General features: G+C 40.5%; 1 protein-coding gene across 4 annotated transcripts in view; it reads right to left on the bottom strand.

Annotated features, from left to right (window-relative positions):
• Window positions 1-221: 221 nt before the first annotated feature.
• Window positions 222-18,785, bottom strand: part of PAXIP1 (PAX interacting protein 1) — a 102,573-nt gene continuing 84,009 nt past the window's right edge. For 2 of the 4 annotated variants that reach the window (XM_073334579.2, XM_073334575.2), the window contains 6 exons: window positions 16,899-17,067; window positions 12,392-12,492; window positions 10,551-10,685; window positions 10,383-10,458; window positions 2,121-2,180; window positions 222-1,305 (listed from right to left, as the gene is read on the bottom strand). In XM_073334579.2, coding sequence (XP_073190680.2) covers window positions 1,289-1,305; window positions 2,121-2,180; window positions 10,383-10,458; window positions 10,551-10,685; window positions 12,392-12,492; window positions 16,899-17,067 — 558 coding nt within the window. In that variant the 3' untranslated portion in view covers window positions 222-1,288. Of the gene's footprint in view, window positions 1,306-2,120; window positions 2,181-10,382; window positions 10,476-10,550; window positions 10,686-12,391; window positions 12,493-16,898; window positions 17,068-18,785 lie in introns of those variants that run through there. The other 2 variants (XM_073334577.2, XM_073334578.2) reach the window with 2 other exon arrangements.

Below are 18,785 nucleotides of genomic sequence, written 5' to 3'. Positions count from 1 at the left end.
GTGCAGGACTCCAGTTCAGCAAGGTACTTAACCATATGCCTAACTTTAAACATTCCCAGAAGGGAAGCAACAGAGGTCAAATACCACAGATTTTATGTATTCCCTAATAAAGGAGTACTTGTGGCACCTTAGAGACTAACAAATTTATCTGAGGATAAGCTTTTGTGAGCTACAGCTCACTTCATCAGAGTGAGCTGTAGCTCACGAAAGCTTATGCTCAAATAAATTTGTTAGTCTCTAAGGTGCCACAAGTACTCCTTTTCTTTTTGCAGATACAGACTAACATGGCTGCTACTCTGAAACCCATGTATTATCTAAAACACAAAGTACGTAGTTTTAAATTAAATAGTATTTGCTTCACCAGCAAGCACAAACTCTTCGGGGGAGAGGTAAACATAACTGCTTGTTGATTAAGCAAAATATAGGTGCTCTCAGACTTATCTATTTGCTGATTAGGAATCTAAAGCAATAAATAAGATGTAATGGCATGTGTATTGCAAGAACAGTTCACTTTTGATAAAATAAAAGTGAAAAAATTGAGATTTTAAAAAATATTTCATAAAATTGATTATACAGAAGAAAGTTATCACAACAGAGTTAAGAGTGTGGGCTGTAGTCACTCCCTCCTCCAAGTTTATAAATGTGTTCCTTCCAACACATTTATACACTTACAAGAATTTCCCTTTTATTTACCTGGCTTTCATATATTTACATACCCCAAAAAATAAACTTAATCTTACACCACTTGGAAAAATGATTCACTTTCTTTTACCGGAGTGCCATAACTGCACAATATTTAAAAAAACACCACTAAAATTTAGAGTAAAACACTTATAGTACATTTATTTAAAACTTGGGAAAAATACCAATATAAAAGAAAATAGAGTAAGAAATAAAGTACAAAACATTTTCAGTCTTCAAATCCATAACTTAAGAGACAGCAAGCCCTTTTTATTTTTATTTTCACATCCAAATTTTCCTGTAGGTTGAAGTACCATAGTTAAAATGTTTAAAAACTAGCAAACTAATTAATTATATCTAAAATGGGATCCTTTAAAACAGTAGTATAATACAAAACATAGTAAATTATGTTTTTCTCATAATAAAATTACACATCCTAAAAAAGATGCAGTTTATTTTTGCTTTCCTGCTTTGAACTGCTCATCATCTCAAGGAACACAGCTGGAAAACAGCACTCACAGGAAGTATTAGTTACTTTACACAGTGGCTGGAACAGCTAGATTTAATGCTCCAAGGACTCCAAAGCAATAAGGCATTTTACTATCCATCAAGTAAATTTATATGTAAGTTTGTTAAGGGAACACAACTTTGAAAAATCAGTGCAGAAAACATTTACATAAAACATTAACTCAAAGTATACTACTTGCTTTTCTTAGGTGAATATTACTGATAGCTACAGGGTTTACAACATTCTGGACTAATGAGCTATTTGCTACTTCTAGAAACCACTGACATAACATTAAGCAAAAGTATAAATTCTATGTTCAATCTAATTTTTTTTTAATGTTCAGAGTAATCTTTTCTAGAATATACTTCAAACAAGCCACAAATTTTTAGGATTCCCCCCCCCACACACCAATCAATTACATCGTATTTATGTAGTACCTTCTTTATCCATCTTTGATACATTATTGCAATCCAAAAATGTTTAGTTTCAGTAATCCAGATAAAATCTGACATTTTAAAATTAATTATTCAGATCACTCCCCAACTCACCTACCCTAAAGTGTTCTCTGCTTTGGGGCATCCGAAGTAATCTGTTAGGTACTGGGAAAACAGCAAGTATGTTTTCCACAAATGCACCCAAGTCTTAAATTCAAGACAAAGCAGGCAGTGTCTAGATAGGTCTAACTGTGCAAAAAGGGAGGAGGATGAATATGACGGAGGAGATTACACATATGAGTGATTGTAATGCCTTCTGTGACTGGAAAAAAGTCACCACATTCATTCCACTTTAAATTGAACCTACATCTCCAGAAACCACAGACTAACGTTGTAACTTACCTTGTCTCCTAGTATATAAATACATTTAGTAAAACCACAGAACCTTTCCCAACAATCACTGAAGCATTTCTTGGTTTTCATATAAAAAGGATATGATTCATAATCCAGTGTTTGAGTAAGTACTCCAGTCAGAACAAACTCAGCATTATGGACATCTAGAAATATTAAAAAAAAGATTAATATACTACAGAGAGAGCCTTCTTCATTCTACATCACAAGGAGCATGGGGGAATCAGCTGAGATATGTCCACTGACAGACCTAGAATTGAACACTGAAGAACTGGAAGATGGGCATTCTCTTAGGATTGTTTTACTGTGACCATATTTCCTCTACCAGTGCAACACAGCTGAAGTCTACTGACTTGGCCTATCTGCTTGACCACTTGCCTGAAACGGACCCTGATCCTGCGCAAAGTTCTGTTTGAGAAAAACCCTGTAAATCACTGAAGCACCCCAGGAGTGCAGTCCTGTCAGTGAAGCACTACAGGAGCACACAGGGAGAGGGGTCTGTCCACACGGAGTTCAGTGCAGGATCAAAGCTTTGATTAGGAAGGTGTTGTTTTTTTCTTTTGTCTGAAGCGTGATTACTGTTGGTTATTGCACTGGGTCTGTATTTGTGGCTACTGCATGTAGACGTTCAAGTACTGTCTGTGTGGATCCCGCTATTGGTGTTTGGGCATCTCATGCACGCAGGTTCAGAAAGTTTGGCCACCAGTGTCAACTGGGTCCACACATGCAGCCTGCATGTCCCAGTTTCCCAAACCCAAGGGCATAAAAGGGAGTGCAGCCCCAACTGCCATTCAGTTCCCTCTGACTGCCTATGGCAGCGAGTTGAAACTGCCTACAGTCCTCCCTGCTACACACAGCAGAGTCAGAACGTCTCTGTTTGTCCCCTCTCCAGCGCAGGATTAGTTTGTGTTCTTCTGTCCTATTGACAAATTTATTTTCTTCAGATCCTTCAGGATTGGTATCAAGGCAATTCCCCCACCTCACACCAAACACAGACCCAAGTGTTTAAGCCCTGCCCTTCAATGATGGCATCATATCTGTCTATGCAATGGATTCTCACCCTGTGGGTCTTAGGGGGACACATCTCAATGGGTGCTCCACTCTCGGTGTACTTGTGCCCCCATGCCTTTGATCGGAGATTTCTCATAGCAGTGTCTGTTCGGCCTGCACATGTACTACGTTGGGGTGGCTCCGGAGCCACACGTGGCTCTTCAGAAGTTAATATGCGGCTCCTTGGATAGGCACCGACTCCGGGGCTGGAGCTACAGGCACCAACTTGTCAATGTGCCGGGGGGGGGGGGGGTGTGCTCACTGCTCAACCCTGGCTCTGCCACAGGCCCTGCCCCCACTCCACCCCTTCCCGCCCCCTCCCTTGAGCCTGCCATGCCCTCGCTCCTTCCCCTACCCCCCCCCCCCCCCCCGAGCCTCCTGCATGCCACAAAACAGCTAATCAGGATGTGCGGGTGGGCGCTGATCTGCGGGGCTGCTGGTGGGCAGGAGGCGCTGGGAGCGGGGTGGGGGGCTGCTGATTTATTACTAAAAAGAAGAGGAGGATTTGTGGCACCTTAGAGACTAACAAATGTATTTGAGCATAAGCTTTCGTGAGCTACAGCTCACTTCACTGGATGCAGCTGTAGCTCACGAAAGCTTATGCTCAAATAAATTTGTTAGTCTGTATTCGCAAAAAGAAAAGGAGGACTTGTGGCACCTTAGAGACTAACATGGCTGCTACTCTGAAACCTGATTTATTACAGTGGCTCTTTGGTAATGTACATTGGTAAATTCAGGCTCAGGTTGGTCATCCCTGCGCTACGTCATCTCATGCTCCACACCGCGTGCAGCATGCAATGCTGTGCAGAACTGCCCTCAGTTCCTTCTCTGCTGTGAAGCTCCACAGCACACAGCTCCAAAGCAGAGGGGAAGGAGGGCGAACAGTGAAGCACCTGTAGGGAAACACCTCTCAAAGAGCCAGTTACTGCACTGAGTAATCATTTCTTCTTCTCGTTTGAGTAGTGTCTCCGTCTGTGCTCCATTCTAGGCGACTATGAGCCTTCCCCTTAAGGGGGGGGGCTTCAGAGTTAAGTCCATATTGAATAAAGTAATAAAGCTAAACACAGCAGAGATGACATAACTGTGGATAGTGGAGGGGCACAATTGAAAGGCTTTGGGAGGGGCAGGTGATCTCCCCACGTGTTGCCTCTGCTTCCACTCCCTGACTCACCTCAGAAGGTGGTCTACAAAGCTGGCAGTGGGAAGTGCTTGCACTCCAGCAGCAGGGATGGAGAAGCAGCCCCGTACACCGAGGGGAAAGGAGCTCAGCCTGCAGCCAGTCACCCTGCTTCTTATTCCCTCCCCACGCTGCATGGACAGACGAGTGCAGCCACCAGGGGAGCTGCTGCTGCTTTGCTGCTGGGCGCCCCAACAAATCAGGGCAGGAGGGGAATGACACATGACCCCGCATGCCCGCCCCTCCACGCGTCACCTCTGAAACACAGCACCAGAAGCAGAGTTGTGAGGTTTCGCATAGTGCTCAGCAAAGGCATGTACAGGGGTCAAAGTTGCAGTGCTACATTTTCAGTAATGGGAACATTCTTCAAAAAGGCTTAGATAGACCACACAGAATGAGTACGCATGTCCAAGGCTGCTTGGAAATTGCAAGATTGATAGCAACAACTAAAACAGCCGGATATCCATTTGGAAAGCCTTGAGACTGCAGACCTTTCTGATCTGTCTGCAATTGAGACAAACAATTTGGGACACTTTCTGAAAGATCTAGTCCCATCAAGACAGAAGGCCAGGGCTCTTCTCACTCTTAGAAATTTGGGGAGAAACTGTCATGTGACTATCTTTGAAAAATAAAGTGAAAGGGGGAGTATGCCATAAGGGCCTCTATTTCCCCAACTCGTCGAGCTGACGTGATGGCTACCAAGAATGCCATTTTCATTGATAAATGGAGAAGTGTACATGTAGCCACTGGTTTGAACAGAGCTCTCATAAGACATTTAAGAACCAAGCTAAGGTCCCAAATTGGAGTAGGGTTATTGACTTGCGGAAAGAGATTTTGGAATCCCCTGAGGAATCTCACTATAATTGGGTAAGCAAGCATGGAATAATCCTTTATTGGGTAGTGGAAGGCTGTGATGACCGTAGCTAGACCCTACTGGAGCTCAGCAACAAACCCAAGTTTGTTTGTTTTTTTAAAACTTTCAGGATGTATTCCAGTGTATCTGACAGCAATGAGGTTACTAGTGGAAAGGTCACACAAAGCAGTGATATTCTGTCCATTTCTGCAAGTGAGTGTAGCACCCTGACTGCTTCCTGCTGCGTAACTGTACTCTTTGTACTCCCTCCGAACAGGTTGTCTCTGAACCTGTGAACAATAGACTAGCCATGCTTTGAGACAAAGAACTTAAGAGATTGGGACAAAGGATCTTCTCATGTTCTTGGGAGATAAGATAAAGAATGGTCCGGAGAATGATTGGTGAGCAAGCGGCCAGCTGTATGAGGTAAGAAAACCATGTTTGTCTGGGCCATGTCTGTCTGGAACTCTTAGAATAACTCTGCCTTTGTCCTTTTCATCTTCAGCAGAATTTTGGATATTAGAGGAGTCAGAGGGAAGGCATACAACAGACCTGATGTCCACTGAAGGTGAAAGGATTGGTGACCCTGCCTGCCTCTGGAGAGAAACTGAGCACATTTCTTGTTTCTGGCCATGGCGAACAGGTCTATCCAAAGGATGCCCCATTGCCAAAATATGTGGTGAAATGCAGTGGAATCTATTTCTCACTTATGGTTCTGAGAAAAGTACTTGCTGAGTGTATCCACAGTCACAATCTGAGCACCTGGAAGGTAAGCTGCTGTGATGGTTAAAATAGAACATGCCTGATATGTTGTCCATCATGACCTTTATGTGTTTGCCCTGATCAATGGTAGAAATTGGATACATGCATATGATGTCCCTGAACTCTAGGAGGTTGATGTGAAGAGAGGCCTCCTGAGAGGTCCACCTGCCCTGGGCTATGTGGGTGTCCAGATGTGCTCCCCAACCTAACAGGGATGCATCGGTCGTTATAACAATAATTGAGGAATGGCAGGCAAAAAGGACTGCTGTGCAGACGTTGTGAGATTCCTTCAACAAAGGTGGGTATGGAAAATAATGTGGTTAGTCTGGGTCTGCCTGGTGAATAAACAGTCCTGAGCCACCCTTAAAGGCAATGCATTCACAGTCTTACATGGTCTATAAATGAAAATGTCAGCTGCTATATGTCTCAACAGCTGTAGACAGTTCTTGACTGGAGTCTGTGGGCTGATCTGGATTGTGCTATGTTGGATAGGGCCATGAATCTGTGCATTGGGAGGTAGGCTCTTGCTGCTATTGAATCAAAATAAGCTCCTATGAATTCTAACCCTTGTACAGATCAAGGACTTGTGAATGTTCAATTGTAGGCGCAGCTCAAGGAAGAGGTCCATGGCCTTGCAAGTAGCCAGTGAAGTTTTGTTATGAGAACAACCTTTCAGAAGCCAATCATCTAGGTAAGGGAACACCAGAATTCCTTGTCTGCGGAGGTGTGCTACTACTACTGATGTAACCTTTGGGGCAGATGAGAGACCAAAAGGGAACCCTGCTCTGAAAGTGGTCCTGACCAACAGTAAAACATAGGAATCTTTTGTGAAACAGGTGGATTGCTATATGGAAATATGCGCCCTGAAGGTTGAGGACTCAGACTCAATCCCCTTGGTCCAGAGATGGCATTACTGCTACAAGTGTCACCATTTTGAAATTCTGTGCCTTCACAAATATGTTGAGTTGCCTTACATCTAGGATGGGTTTCCAACTGCTATTATTATTTTTGGAACCAGGAAGAACCTGGAATAAAAACCCTTCCCTCTGTGCTGCATGAGAACAGGCTCTATAGCACCCAAGAGTAGGAGAGCGTCTTTCTTATCTTAGAAGGGGCTCACGAGAGGGTTACCTGAAGAGGGATGGGGAAGGGGGATTGGCAGGAGGAAGAAAAGTGACCTCGACTGGAGTACTTGATGGAGATGATTTCCAAAACCCACTTGTCTGTAGCGATAGACTCCCAAGCCTGCAGGAAGTGGTAAAGGCAGTCTCTGAAGGGAGGAATGCAGGTGAATCATTGCAGTTGGTATGAATGGGGATAGGAGCTCAGTACCTTGACAACCCTGTCAAAACTGGTTTTCAAGGTGGAAGGGAGGTCAAAGGTTGGGAAATGGGTACTTTTCTCTCCTCTAGAACTTCTGTCTCTTGTGTTGAGGTTTATATGATCTCTGGGAGCTTGAAAATTGGACAGGGCAGGATCTCTGCACTGTGTGGGACTTACTAAACTTGTGGGTAGGTATATAAATCCCCCTAAAACACGAAGTCCTAGAGTCATTTAAACATGTGCAGAGATGTGTCTGCCCTGTCAGCAGTTTAGTGCCTTCAAACGGGAGGTCTTTGACCATATTGTGGACCTCCGGAAATCCGGAGAGCTGCAGCCAGGAGGCCCTCTTCATAACTACCGCTGTAGAAACGGAACGAGCGGCACTATCAGCAGCGTCAACAGAGGCCTGCAGAAATGTTCTGGCAAGAAGCTGGCCTTCTGCAATAGTTGCTTGGAACTCCTCTTTGTTCTGTTGGCAGATGCTCAGGAAAGGAATTCAGCTTGGTATAATTTGTATAGTTGTATTTTGCCATCAATTGCTGGCGGTTGGCTATTCTGAACTGTAAAGTAGCTGACAAACAAGATTTTCTACTGAACAAGTTGAAACTCTTATGATTTCTATCATAGAGCAGACATTTAGTGTGGTGCTGCCTTCTGTGTGTGCATTAACCACCTTGACCACCAGGGAGTTAGGAGAGGGATATGAAAATAAAGATTCTGAATACTTACAGGGGACATAATATTTCTTATCCACTCTCTTGCACATGGATGGAATTGTGCACAGGGTGTGCCAGATAACCTTTGCAGGGTCTAGGAAACCTCATTAACAGGCAGGGCCATGTGGGCCGATTAAGCTGTATGAAGGATGTCAAGCAGCTTATGATATGGCTCTTTAACCTCCTCATGAGGGATCTTCAAAGAATCCACGAGTCTCTTGATAAGGTTCTGGAACTGCCTAAAATTGTCAGCCAGGGATGGTGGAGGTGGCTTAACAGCTTCATCCGGGGATTAAGGAGAGATGTTGGCTGGTGGAAAGACCTCTTCATTAGCCCTAGCTTCCTGTTCCTCAAAGGCTTCTTCCTGAGGTTCTGGTCTCCCAGAGAGAGAGAGAGAGGGTGATGAAGGCTATCTATCTCTCTGACAGGTGGTACTTGAGGCCCTAGAGAATTGCTGATGGTAGGCCACTTAGGGGCCCAGTATGGCCAATGGGGTGGTGCATATGGCATGGGTGGAGGCATCCATGGGAGCTTCTATCAGAGAGATGGTGGCTGTGGACATCTCTCATGAATGTGATTAAATTCCTTAGAGGCCTCTGGAAAAGTGCCTTTAAGGGTGGAGAGGGCAGCCTTGGACAGATATTTGAGAGACCGAGGCAAGATCATCATCAGAATCCTCCTTTTCCAGATCACTCTGGAGTGGTGGAGCACTGGAAGAAACAGAAGGTAAAACTGTCTGTACTGGACGGGTGTCAGGAGAGCTGCAGGTCGTTGGTACTGAGAGCAGATCAGAGTCAAACAATGGTGAGTCAGGCATCTTGGAAACAGCGAGGTCTTGGGGAAAACAAAACTTTTGCAGTACCGAGAGTGTTGTCAGTACCACGTCCATGGCCTGAGCCAAAGTAATGGTGGCTGAGGGAGTTGCGGGGACTATGTGTCTCAAATGCTCTGAGGTGAGTCCAGATGGAGCCTGAGCGAGTACCAAGTGAGAAGAGGTAGAATTCTTCTTGCTGCCTTGCTTCCCTGACTGTACCAATGGCCTACTGGAGCCCGACGATCCGGAGTCTTTAGGCTTAACCGTGTCCTTGGTACTTGAGAAACCAGCAGCCTAGTGGATGCCAGGTTGGAGACCAATGGGTGCTGAACTAGCTGGTGTCCTTGGCCACCAAGACTTCTCTGAGGTAGATTCCATTCCTGGAGAACTCAAAGCACTATCTTTGGAAGACTGAGAGGAATCGTGGGTTCTCCTCTTAGATGGGAGACAGTAGAGGTAGCCCACTTATTCAGACACCAGCATATAGCAAGGTGCAGCGAGGTTCAGAGGCTGGGTGCAGCAAGTTCTCCATCATGAGGAGCTGAAATTTGATCCTGTTTTTTCTGGCTCTAGATTTTAATGCCAGGCAGAAGTTGCACTTTTGGGATATATGAGATTCCCTACGGCAATGGATGCACTAGGAGTGTCTCTCACTCACTAGCACTGCCTCCCGGCATGATAGGCAGCATTTGAAATCAGGATAACCAGGCATGCCCATAATATATATCTTTCTAGTTGTTGTTAATGTGTAGTTATATATGAATAACTACACACTAACAACAACTATTATAAGAGCTATGGGGTCCCAGTTGAGGTAAACATCAACATGGACGGCTGCTAAGGCTCTGTCTCAGACCAAGGCAGTTAAGAAGAAACTGAGGGTGGTTCGCGCACAGAGTGCTATATAACCACGGTGTGGAGCATAAGACTGGGTAACATACATGCACAGGCCAAATGGGCACTTATCTGAAATCTCGAAACGTGCAGAAGGAGCAAGCACACCTAGAATAAAGTACCCAGAGGGACACTACTTGAAGAAAAATTGATTACTCTGCCTTGGAGACACTGACAACTTCAAAATCACATTTCCATCTGAAAATGCTGTACCTACTATTTAAATTATGAAGATTTTAGGAGATATACCGAGATCAGAAAATAAACCTAAAACAGAGAAAGATATGCAGTTTGTGCATTTGTTGCTAGTCAACTGCATTTTCTGTCTTATGAATTGGTATGATGACATTACTCAAGCACTACCAAGTTGGCAAGGACTAACATGCAGTCTTTTTGGTCCTGGAAGAGTATTCTGCAGTAGCAGAGCTGAAACTGAAAGGCAGCAGAAAATTTGCACATAAAGGTGGCAGGAAGGAGAAGGTAGGGGTCTGACCTATTGGGGGACAGTAATGGGTCTACTCAAGCATCAGCAGGTGAACAGGAAAACCCCTATATATTCTATTTTATAACCGAGGACATAATATTAAAAAGGTGCTTCGTCATATTTGATTTTTTTTTTTTAAGTAGACAGTATTCCTTTAGCTGCATTTTAATCTAGGACTGTTCCCAGTAATAGGTGCATGTACTTAAACAAACAATGAAAAATAAATACAGTCAACAAATTTATGATTTGGAATTCTATTAGTAGTTCACACGTACCTATGCCTCTGGCAAAATATTCTCGACATAAGTGAAGATCATTTTCACAGGATATCAAGATTATCGCTGACAAACTCTACATTAAAAAAAATACTAAATATGAGTTCAAATAAGAGAACAATATATTTTATACATAATAGTTAGAAAGCCAAGCGATACTGTACTCACTTTGTTCTGTTTGTGTTCCATAAGTTTTCGAAAAGAAGGTTGTTTGGATAATACTTTCCCTCCTGCACATTCCACAATTGCCTTCATGGTGGAAAGACTAGGACAAATTCCAGGCGTAATGTAAAAATATTTTCCCTAAAAACAAACAATGTTTTAAAAAACATACACATACACCTATCAATAAGATGTAAAAAAAGGGGAAAGTAAAGAATACAACTTTTGATCCTTTAGCACCTGATGTGTTGTATAGTGCTGACATCCACTATAATGCAAGGGTCATTTTGTAAATTATGAAGCAGATCTTCAGCTGGTGTAAACTGTCACAGCTCCATTAAGAGCTATGACAATTTACATGAGATAAAGATCTGCCCCTATTTACCTAAAATCTTTCTGTGACACTTACAATAATGACCATAAAACCTTCAAATGGTAAATATTTTCTGAATGAATATTAAACAGCAATTAGGTAAGGATGTAAAAAGAAACACCCTATTTCAACCGTGTGGTTGCCCAATGGCTTGCAAAAGGACTTCTACAAAGAAAAGTTAAGTCTTATTGCCCAATTTATAACCACTAAATTTCTATTTCTATCTAATTTCTGTATCTAGCTATCTAATTTCACAGACAATTTCTTACTGTCCAATTTATAACCACTAATTTCTATTGTCTGCCAACAAAACTACAACTAGCTTTCTGCCTGCTTGAGAATCTTAATACAGGGGATCATATACAGTGTATTTTATCTGTTCCTACTTGCTAGAGGGAAGATGTGTTCTTGCCCTCTGAACTGGTGAAGAGATGCTATTTTAACTTTTGATCCTCCAGCCAACTTTACTTGCAGAAAAAAACTGAAGTTTTACATTATTTTTGGCTTCTGAATTTCTGACTGAAGTATGCCAGGTGCAAAAGGTTTTATGCTAGATCCCTCACGAGTTATTTTGACATGCCGAAAGTGACAGATTAAAAAAAAAATGTCTAGGTAAATTGGTCTCTGTTAAAACAACACTTCCACTCCAAATCTCAAATTGTTTCGTATAATGCACAATCCTGAGGCAAAGTTCAGGAAAGTCATCTTTTAGATGAGATATGTCTCATTATGTATTGCTTTCAGGACAAAGGTGAATGTGTTTTCTTGTTTGCTGTGAAAACACAGCACAGAAAGGCCAACAGAAACAGTTTTTCTTTAAGTATAAGAATAAAACCAACAGTGAATAGATGTAGTGTATTCCAATAGCAATACTATCTGACATATGATTTTAGTAATTTCCAGGTTATTTCATTGTAAGTTTTTACATGAAATATTTAGAAATCTACCCATACAAATATTCTTAGAAGAATCATATCATTCTGCTCTTAACAGGAGTCTGAAAGTGAAGTGATTGTACAGATGAAACTAGTTTGCATATATGTTTTCTATTAAGAAGTCAGACTGCTTTGAAAGATTATGAAACTGCATTACAACTTTGGCTCTAAGTGGAACTTTAATTCAAAGCTAACAATAAAAATATCACACTTGTATCAGCATTGTGCAATAAACATATATATAAGATTGTTTCCCCTATAAGTGCATGTATAAATTTCAGCTATAAATAGCAATAACACATTCTAGAGAGTTCTTTCATTTGGTTTTAGACACCCAAGTTTTTAGCCTTTTGTGTTACTCTGCCTTCTTGCAGAGGAAAGCTGTCTTATTACTTAAGCACATGTTTGGGAAAAGCATTGATAATTATCAGAAAAATGTACTTAAGATTGATCAAATGAGCGACCAAGCATGTTTTGTCCTTTATTGTAGCAATGAAACAAAAAATATGTATTTACGCATGTTATTAAAATGTGTGTACCTTAAAAAGCGGAGCCACTTGTGCTCTCTTTAGAGACTCCTCTAAACTGAAGCAGAAAAGCACCTCAGCTTCTGCATCTCGGAGCATGAAGTTCTGCTCATCTGAAAAAAAAAAAAATATACACATTACAAATGTGACAAAGGAAGAAAAGATGTCAACGTAACTCTTTATCCAGATTCAAACCCTATTTCAAACTTAGTTATAAAAAACTAATGGTAAAAAAAATTAAAAATCTCACTTGTTTTGATGTGACATGAACATAATCCCATTGTTAAGAAAAAGCTGCCTTTTATTGAAGTCAAGCAACTAAAAAATGTTGTACATTTAAAAGTCACGACTCCTGTATAAAATGTGTTTTTATTATTATTTAATTTTACTATTATTGTTGAGGATCAACCAAAATTACTGACTGACAAAAATTCTTAATATTTCTTTATTTTTGTTGCGTTTACTTTGTCCATTTGACAGCATTTTCTATCCTATATGGGCCCCATAATTTCTGTACTGGAGAGCTTCAAGCCACATTAATGCATTTATCCCCATTTATGAAAACAAAGGCACAAAGTGGTTAACTGAGTTGTGCCCAAGTCACAAAGGAAATATGTGACAGCCCATGGAATTGACTCCCAGTCCACAGCCGTAGCCACCTGGCAATCTTTCCATTTGTTTCCCCTGCATAGTCAGTCAGCATTCCCTTTTGCTTGGGCGGGATTTTCTTCCCTCACGTCTCTCACTCACACCCCATCCCTACCCTCATACCAAAACAGGAGAGGGAAATTATTATTATTTTTTTTTTTTAAAAAGCATAGTAAAATCAAAAAGACAGGTAGGGTGACTTGGGATAGATGTTGTACCTGAAAATACATAACTCCTTTTACTACAATCGATTACATTTCAAACTGATAGTCTCCCTTCAGTTCTATACAGTGTGAGAATGTCAACTTCTCCTCACATTTTTTAGTTACACCTTTTAATAGCTTTCTTACAGTTTGTTTTGTTTGATATGGCTGGACAAAGCAAGATAAAACTCTACCTCACGTTTATAAACAAGAAAATATTTACTGCTTATTATCTACAGTTTTAAGTCTTTGCAGTGGTTTGGAAGCAACACCATGTGTTTAACTAACCAAATAAATAAAAAGTTCAAACACATATTATATATATTATACATACACACACACGGTACTGTGAGCTTTTACAGGTAGTCGTCGTACATGTAGGTACCAATGACAAAAGGAAGGATAGAAGAAAGGTGCTGGAAGCCAAATTTAGGCTGGTAGATAAGCAATTGAAGTCCAGGACCTCCATGGTAGCATTTTCTGAAATGCTTCCAGTTCCACGCACAGGGCCACTTAGACAGGCAGAACTGCAGGGTACCAATGTGTGGATGAGACAATGGTGTAGGGAGGAGGGGGTTTAGATTTATTAGGAACTGGGGAAACTTTTGGGAAAGGGGGAGCCTATACAGGAAGGATGGGCTCCACCTGAACCAAAATGGAACCAGATGGCTGGCACTTAAAATTAAAAAGGTCATAGAGCAGTTTTTAAACTAAGGGCTGGGGGAAAGCTGACAGGTGCAGAGAAGTACATGGTTTGGACAGAGACATCCCTATGATGTCTCTAGGATTCTCTATGTCCTAGTAAGGAGGAGAGGATGGAAGATGATAAAATATGGGTAGGATATGATTAGAAACAGTTACATGAAAAAGAGTCCCATTCAATTACAACATGTCATGGCAGACAGCTAAAAAGTGACAAGTTTTTAAAATGCTTACATACCAATACTAGAAGTCTAAATACTAAGATGGGTGAACTAGAGTGCCTCATATTAAATGAGGATATTGATATAAAACAGGCATCACAGAAACTTTGTGGAACCAGGATAACTGATGGGACACACTAATACCAGGGTACAAAATATGTCAGGAGGACAGAACAGGTCGTGCTGGTGGGGAAGTGGCACTGTATGTGGAAAAAAAGGGTAGAATGAAATGAAGTAAAAAAATCTTAAACAAACCAACCTGTCCCATAGAATCTCTATGGATAGTAATTTCATGCTCAAATAAGAAGAATATAGCAGTAGGGATATACTACTGACCATGTGACCAGGATGGTGACAGTGATTCCGAAATGCTCAGGGAGATTAGAGAGGCTATAAAAATAAACTCAATAATAACGGGGGATTTCAACTATCCCCATATTGACTGGGTACATATCACCTCAGGACAGGATGCAGAGATAAAGTTTCTTGACACCTTAAATGACTGCTTCTTGGAGTGACTAGTCCTGGAACCCACAAGAGGAGAGACAATTCTTGATTTAGTCCTCAGTGGAGCACAGGATATGATTCAAGAGGTGAATATAACTAGACCGTTTGATAATAGGACCACAATATAATTAAATTTAACATCCCTGTGGCAGGGAAATCATCACAGCAGCCCAACATGGTAGCATTTAATTTCAGAAAGGGGAACTACATAAAAATGAGTTCTGCGGAAAAGGACCTACGGGTGACAGTGGACGAGAAGCTGGATATGAGTCAACAGTGTGCCCTTGTTGCCAAAAGGCCAATGGCATTTTGGGATGTATAAGTAGGGGCATAGCGAGCAGATCGAGGGACGTGATTGTTCCCCTCTATTCAACACTGGTGAGGCCTCATCTGGAGTACTGTGTCCAGTTTTGGGCCCCACACTACAAGAAGGATGTGGATAAATTGGAGAGAGTCCAGCGAAGGGCAATAAAAATGATTAGGGGTCTGGAACACATGACTTATGAGGAGAGGCTGAGGGAACTGGGATGGTTTAGTCTGCAGAAGAGAAGAATGAGAGGGGATTTGATAGCTGCTTTCAACTACCTGAGAAGTGGTTCCAGAGAGGATGGTTCTAGACTATTCTCAGTGGTAGAAGAGGACAGGACAAGGAGTAATGGTCTCAAGTTGCAGTGGGGGAGGTTTAGGTTGGATATTAGGAAAAACTTTTTCACTAGGAGGGTGGTGAAACACTGAAATGCGTTACCTAGGGAGGTGGTAGAATCTCCTTCCTTAGAAGTTTTTAAGGTCAGGCTTGACAAAGCCCTGGCTGGGATGATTTAATTGGGGATTGGTCCTGCTTTGAGCAGGGGGTTGGACTAGATGACCTCCTGAGGTCCCTTCCAACCTTGATATTCTATGATTCTATGAGGAAGTTAGTGAAACAGCAATTAAAAGGAACAGTGCCAAAAGTGAAATCCTTGCAAGCTGCATGGAGACTTTGTAAAGACACCACAATAGAGACTCAATTTAAATGTATACCCCAAATTTAAAAACGTAGTGAGAGAACCAAAAAAAGTGCCACCGTGGCCAAACAACAAAGTAAAAGAAGCAGTGAGAGGCAAAAAGGCATCCCTTAAAAAGTGGAAATTAAATCTTAGTAAGGAAAATACAAAGGAGCACAAAAGCTCTGGCAAGTGATGTGTAAAAATATAATTAGAAAGGCCAAAAAAGAATTTGAAGAACAGCTAGCCAAAGACTCAAAAAGTAATAGCAAAAAAATTTTTAAGTACATCAGAAGCAGGAAGCCTGCTAAACAACCAGTGGGGCCACTGTACGATCAATATATATACACACAAGCACACACACTTCCAGTCCTAAATGCACTTTTATCCACAAGTGCATTGGACTCAAGCTTTCATCTTTACTTAAGAAAAATTCCTGTTAAGCACACCTCCTAATTTAATTTAATAAAAGAGGTGGATCAACATTAGTTATTTTTTCTTTGTCTACATTACAGTCATGCCTACCAACATAATGCATAAAATGTGCACTTTTGTTTTTGACTGTTTTTCCAAATAAATAAATTAATAAATCCCCTCCCACCCCCCAAAAAAACCCAACCAACCAACCTGGACACCTAAAAAGTAGCAGAAGTGCAAGTGGGTGAAGCACTCGTTAAAATTATGGTTGGCAAAAACAGAAAAGGGAGGGAGGGTTATGAAGGCTTGAAGTAATATTAGTGCATACTATTCTATTTGATAATTCAGAAAGTTTAAAAAATAAGGAATAACGTTATTAAAAGTTAAGAAAAAAGGAACTAGTTTTCTTTCCTTTGGGTAAAGTAATTGGTATTAAACCATGCGTAAAGCTGAACGCAGAGGGCTTTAATTGAAAGAGAAAAAGTTAATAGAAAACCAAAGTGAATTTTGTTCCTGTGATAGCACTAAACCGATAGCAGAACCCTTATTCAACCATGAAATATTTTTAAAAAATTAAACATTTTGTCAGTTCTAAAATACAAAACAGACTGCTAAAGTCTTAGCTGTCAACTATGTGGAGAATTATGTTTGAAGTTTTACATACAATTTATTCATACAATAACTGAATGCCTAATATCACATTCCAAAAAGGCTGTCTAAACAAAGTCAACCACCAAAACATATGTTTTGTTCAAATATAATTACCACCCTTGCATACTTTTTTTTTTTTAAAGTTCAGTTTATCGATAGTGAATGAGTGATTCTAGTATTCACTTACCAACAAATTTCTGGCATTTGAAACACTCTTCTAACCACTCCGGAGTTACTATGTGCTTGACTACTGAAATTGCTGTCAGGAACTTTACAGTACGGGTCACTTTGCTGGCAACTAAATGTGTGCATTTCTGTGCAGATTCTGCTACTTCACCCCCAAGAATGTAGAGTTTCTGAAAGTTAGAATCATAGAATTATAGAAATGTAGGGCTGGAAGGGATCTTCAGAAGTCATCTAGTCCAGTCCTCTGTGCTGAGGCAGGATCAAATAAACCTAGATCATCTAGATTACCTAATCTGTTCTTAAAAACCTCCAATGATGGGGATCCCACAACCACCCTTGGAAAACTATTCCAGTGCCTAATTATCCTTATAGTTGGAAAGTTTTTCCTGCTATCTAACCTACATCTCCTTTGTTGCAGATTAAGCCCATTATTCTTGTCCTATCTTCAGCGGAGATGCAGTACAATCGACCCCTTCATAACAGCTCTTAATATATTTGAAGACTATTAGGACTGCTCCCTCCCCTCCATCAACCAAGTCTTCTTTTCTCAAGACTAAACATGCCAACTGTTTTTTAACCTTTGCTCACAGGTCAGATTTTTCTACTCCTTTTATCATTTCTGTTGCTTGCCTCAATTCCAAACAAACTAGGAACTGAATACTCACTAAAAACTAAATGATATCTCATCCACAGCATCATTATGAAAAACAGCAATATTATGCAATACAAATGAGGTACCGATTAAATAAGAAACATAGGATATTGGTGGCTTTGTCTAAAATGCACATTAACAAGAGGTCCATCATAAACTCATTCCTGTATCTATTAGAACTGGTTGGAAAACTGAATTTCCATCAAATGGGAAATTCCACATTTTAAAATGGAAATTTCTTGCAAAAGAAAAATTAAAAAAAAAAAAAAGATTTGGAATCATCAAAATATTCCAATTCACTAATGTCCAAACATTTTGATAATGTTAAAATAATAAAATATAAATAAAATACAGCTGAAACAAAACATGTCAACGTTCTCAAAATGAAATGGGAAAGTCAAAATGAATCATTTTGGACTTTACTGAAAATTTCATCAACATAGACATGTTTTGCAGTAATGTTTATTTTGACAAAACTGTACTTTTTGACAGAAAATTGTTTGGCCTAAATGTTTTGAGCAGGTCTAGTAACTATTAAATAAAAATATATATTTTTGGAGACATGTATCCCATACTAATCACAAGAAAATTACAAATAGATTCTCACAAATGCAGTGAAATCTACCATGGTACAGACTACTGTGAACACCACTATTTAACAAGGAACCAGAATTATTACTATCAAATATAGCTCAATCATGAGCATAGTTGTCCTCAATTCTTCCTGTTTGAACTAGAAATACTTCTCCCCAGCCTGAATTTACATTTTTAAGATTACATTAATAAAAACATTAAAAAGGATAGAGTGGGAAGCATAAAGCAGTCATCAACACTACTACAGCCCAGAGGCTGCATTAGCTGCTATGTAGTTCTATAGTGATGCTCTGTTGATTGCTAGTGGTGATGGTACTAAGGTAGGCAGACTCCGTGACACCCCAGCAAATCCTCCTCATATCATGCTTACTTGGGCGATGTTCAGGCAAAAGTATCTGGGCCTGAGGGAAGATGTTGAAGTTTCATTCCAAACCAATGAAACTTTCTGTAGAGCACATATATGCATCTTATAAATGCCAAACTGGTAAATCTATGAAGTGTACAAACTTCCTACATAAAATAAATAGGTGATTTTTAAAGTTTCAATAGGTTTACAAATCTATGCCATGTAAATATCAAAGACAAAACAATTGTACCAACAGTGAGCTTTTGTTTAGATAAACATTATACAGTGTAAATAGA

The sequence above is a fragment of the Lepidochelys kempii genome, chromosome 2 (genome assembly GCF_965140285.1).
Source record: "Lepidochelys kempii isolate rLepKem1 chromosome 2, rLepKem1.hap1, whole genome shotgun sequence".
NCBI lineage: Eukaryota > Metazoa > Chordata > Testudines > Cheloniidae > Lepidochelys > Lepidochelys kempii.
Note: the sequence above shows the minus strand (reverse complement) of the source record. Positions and strands in the feature narration are given on the sequence as shown.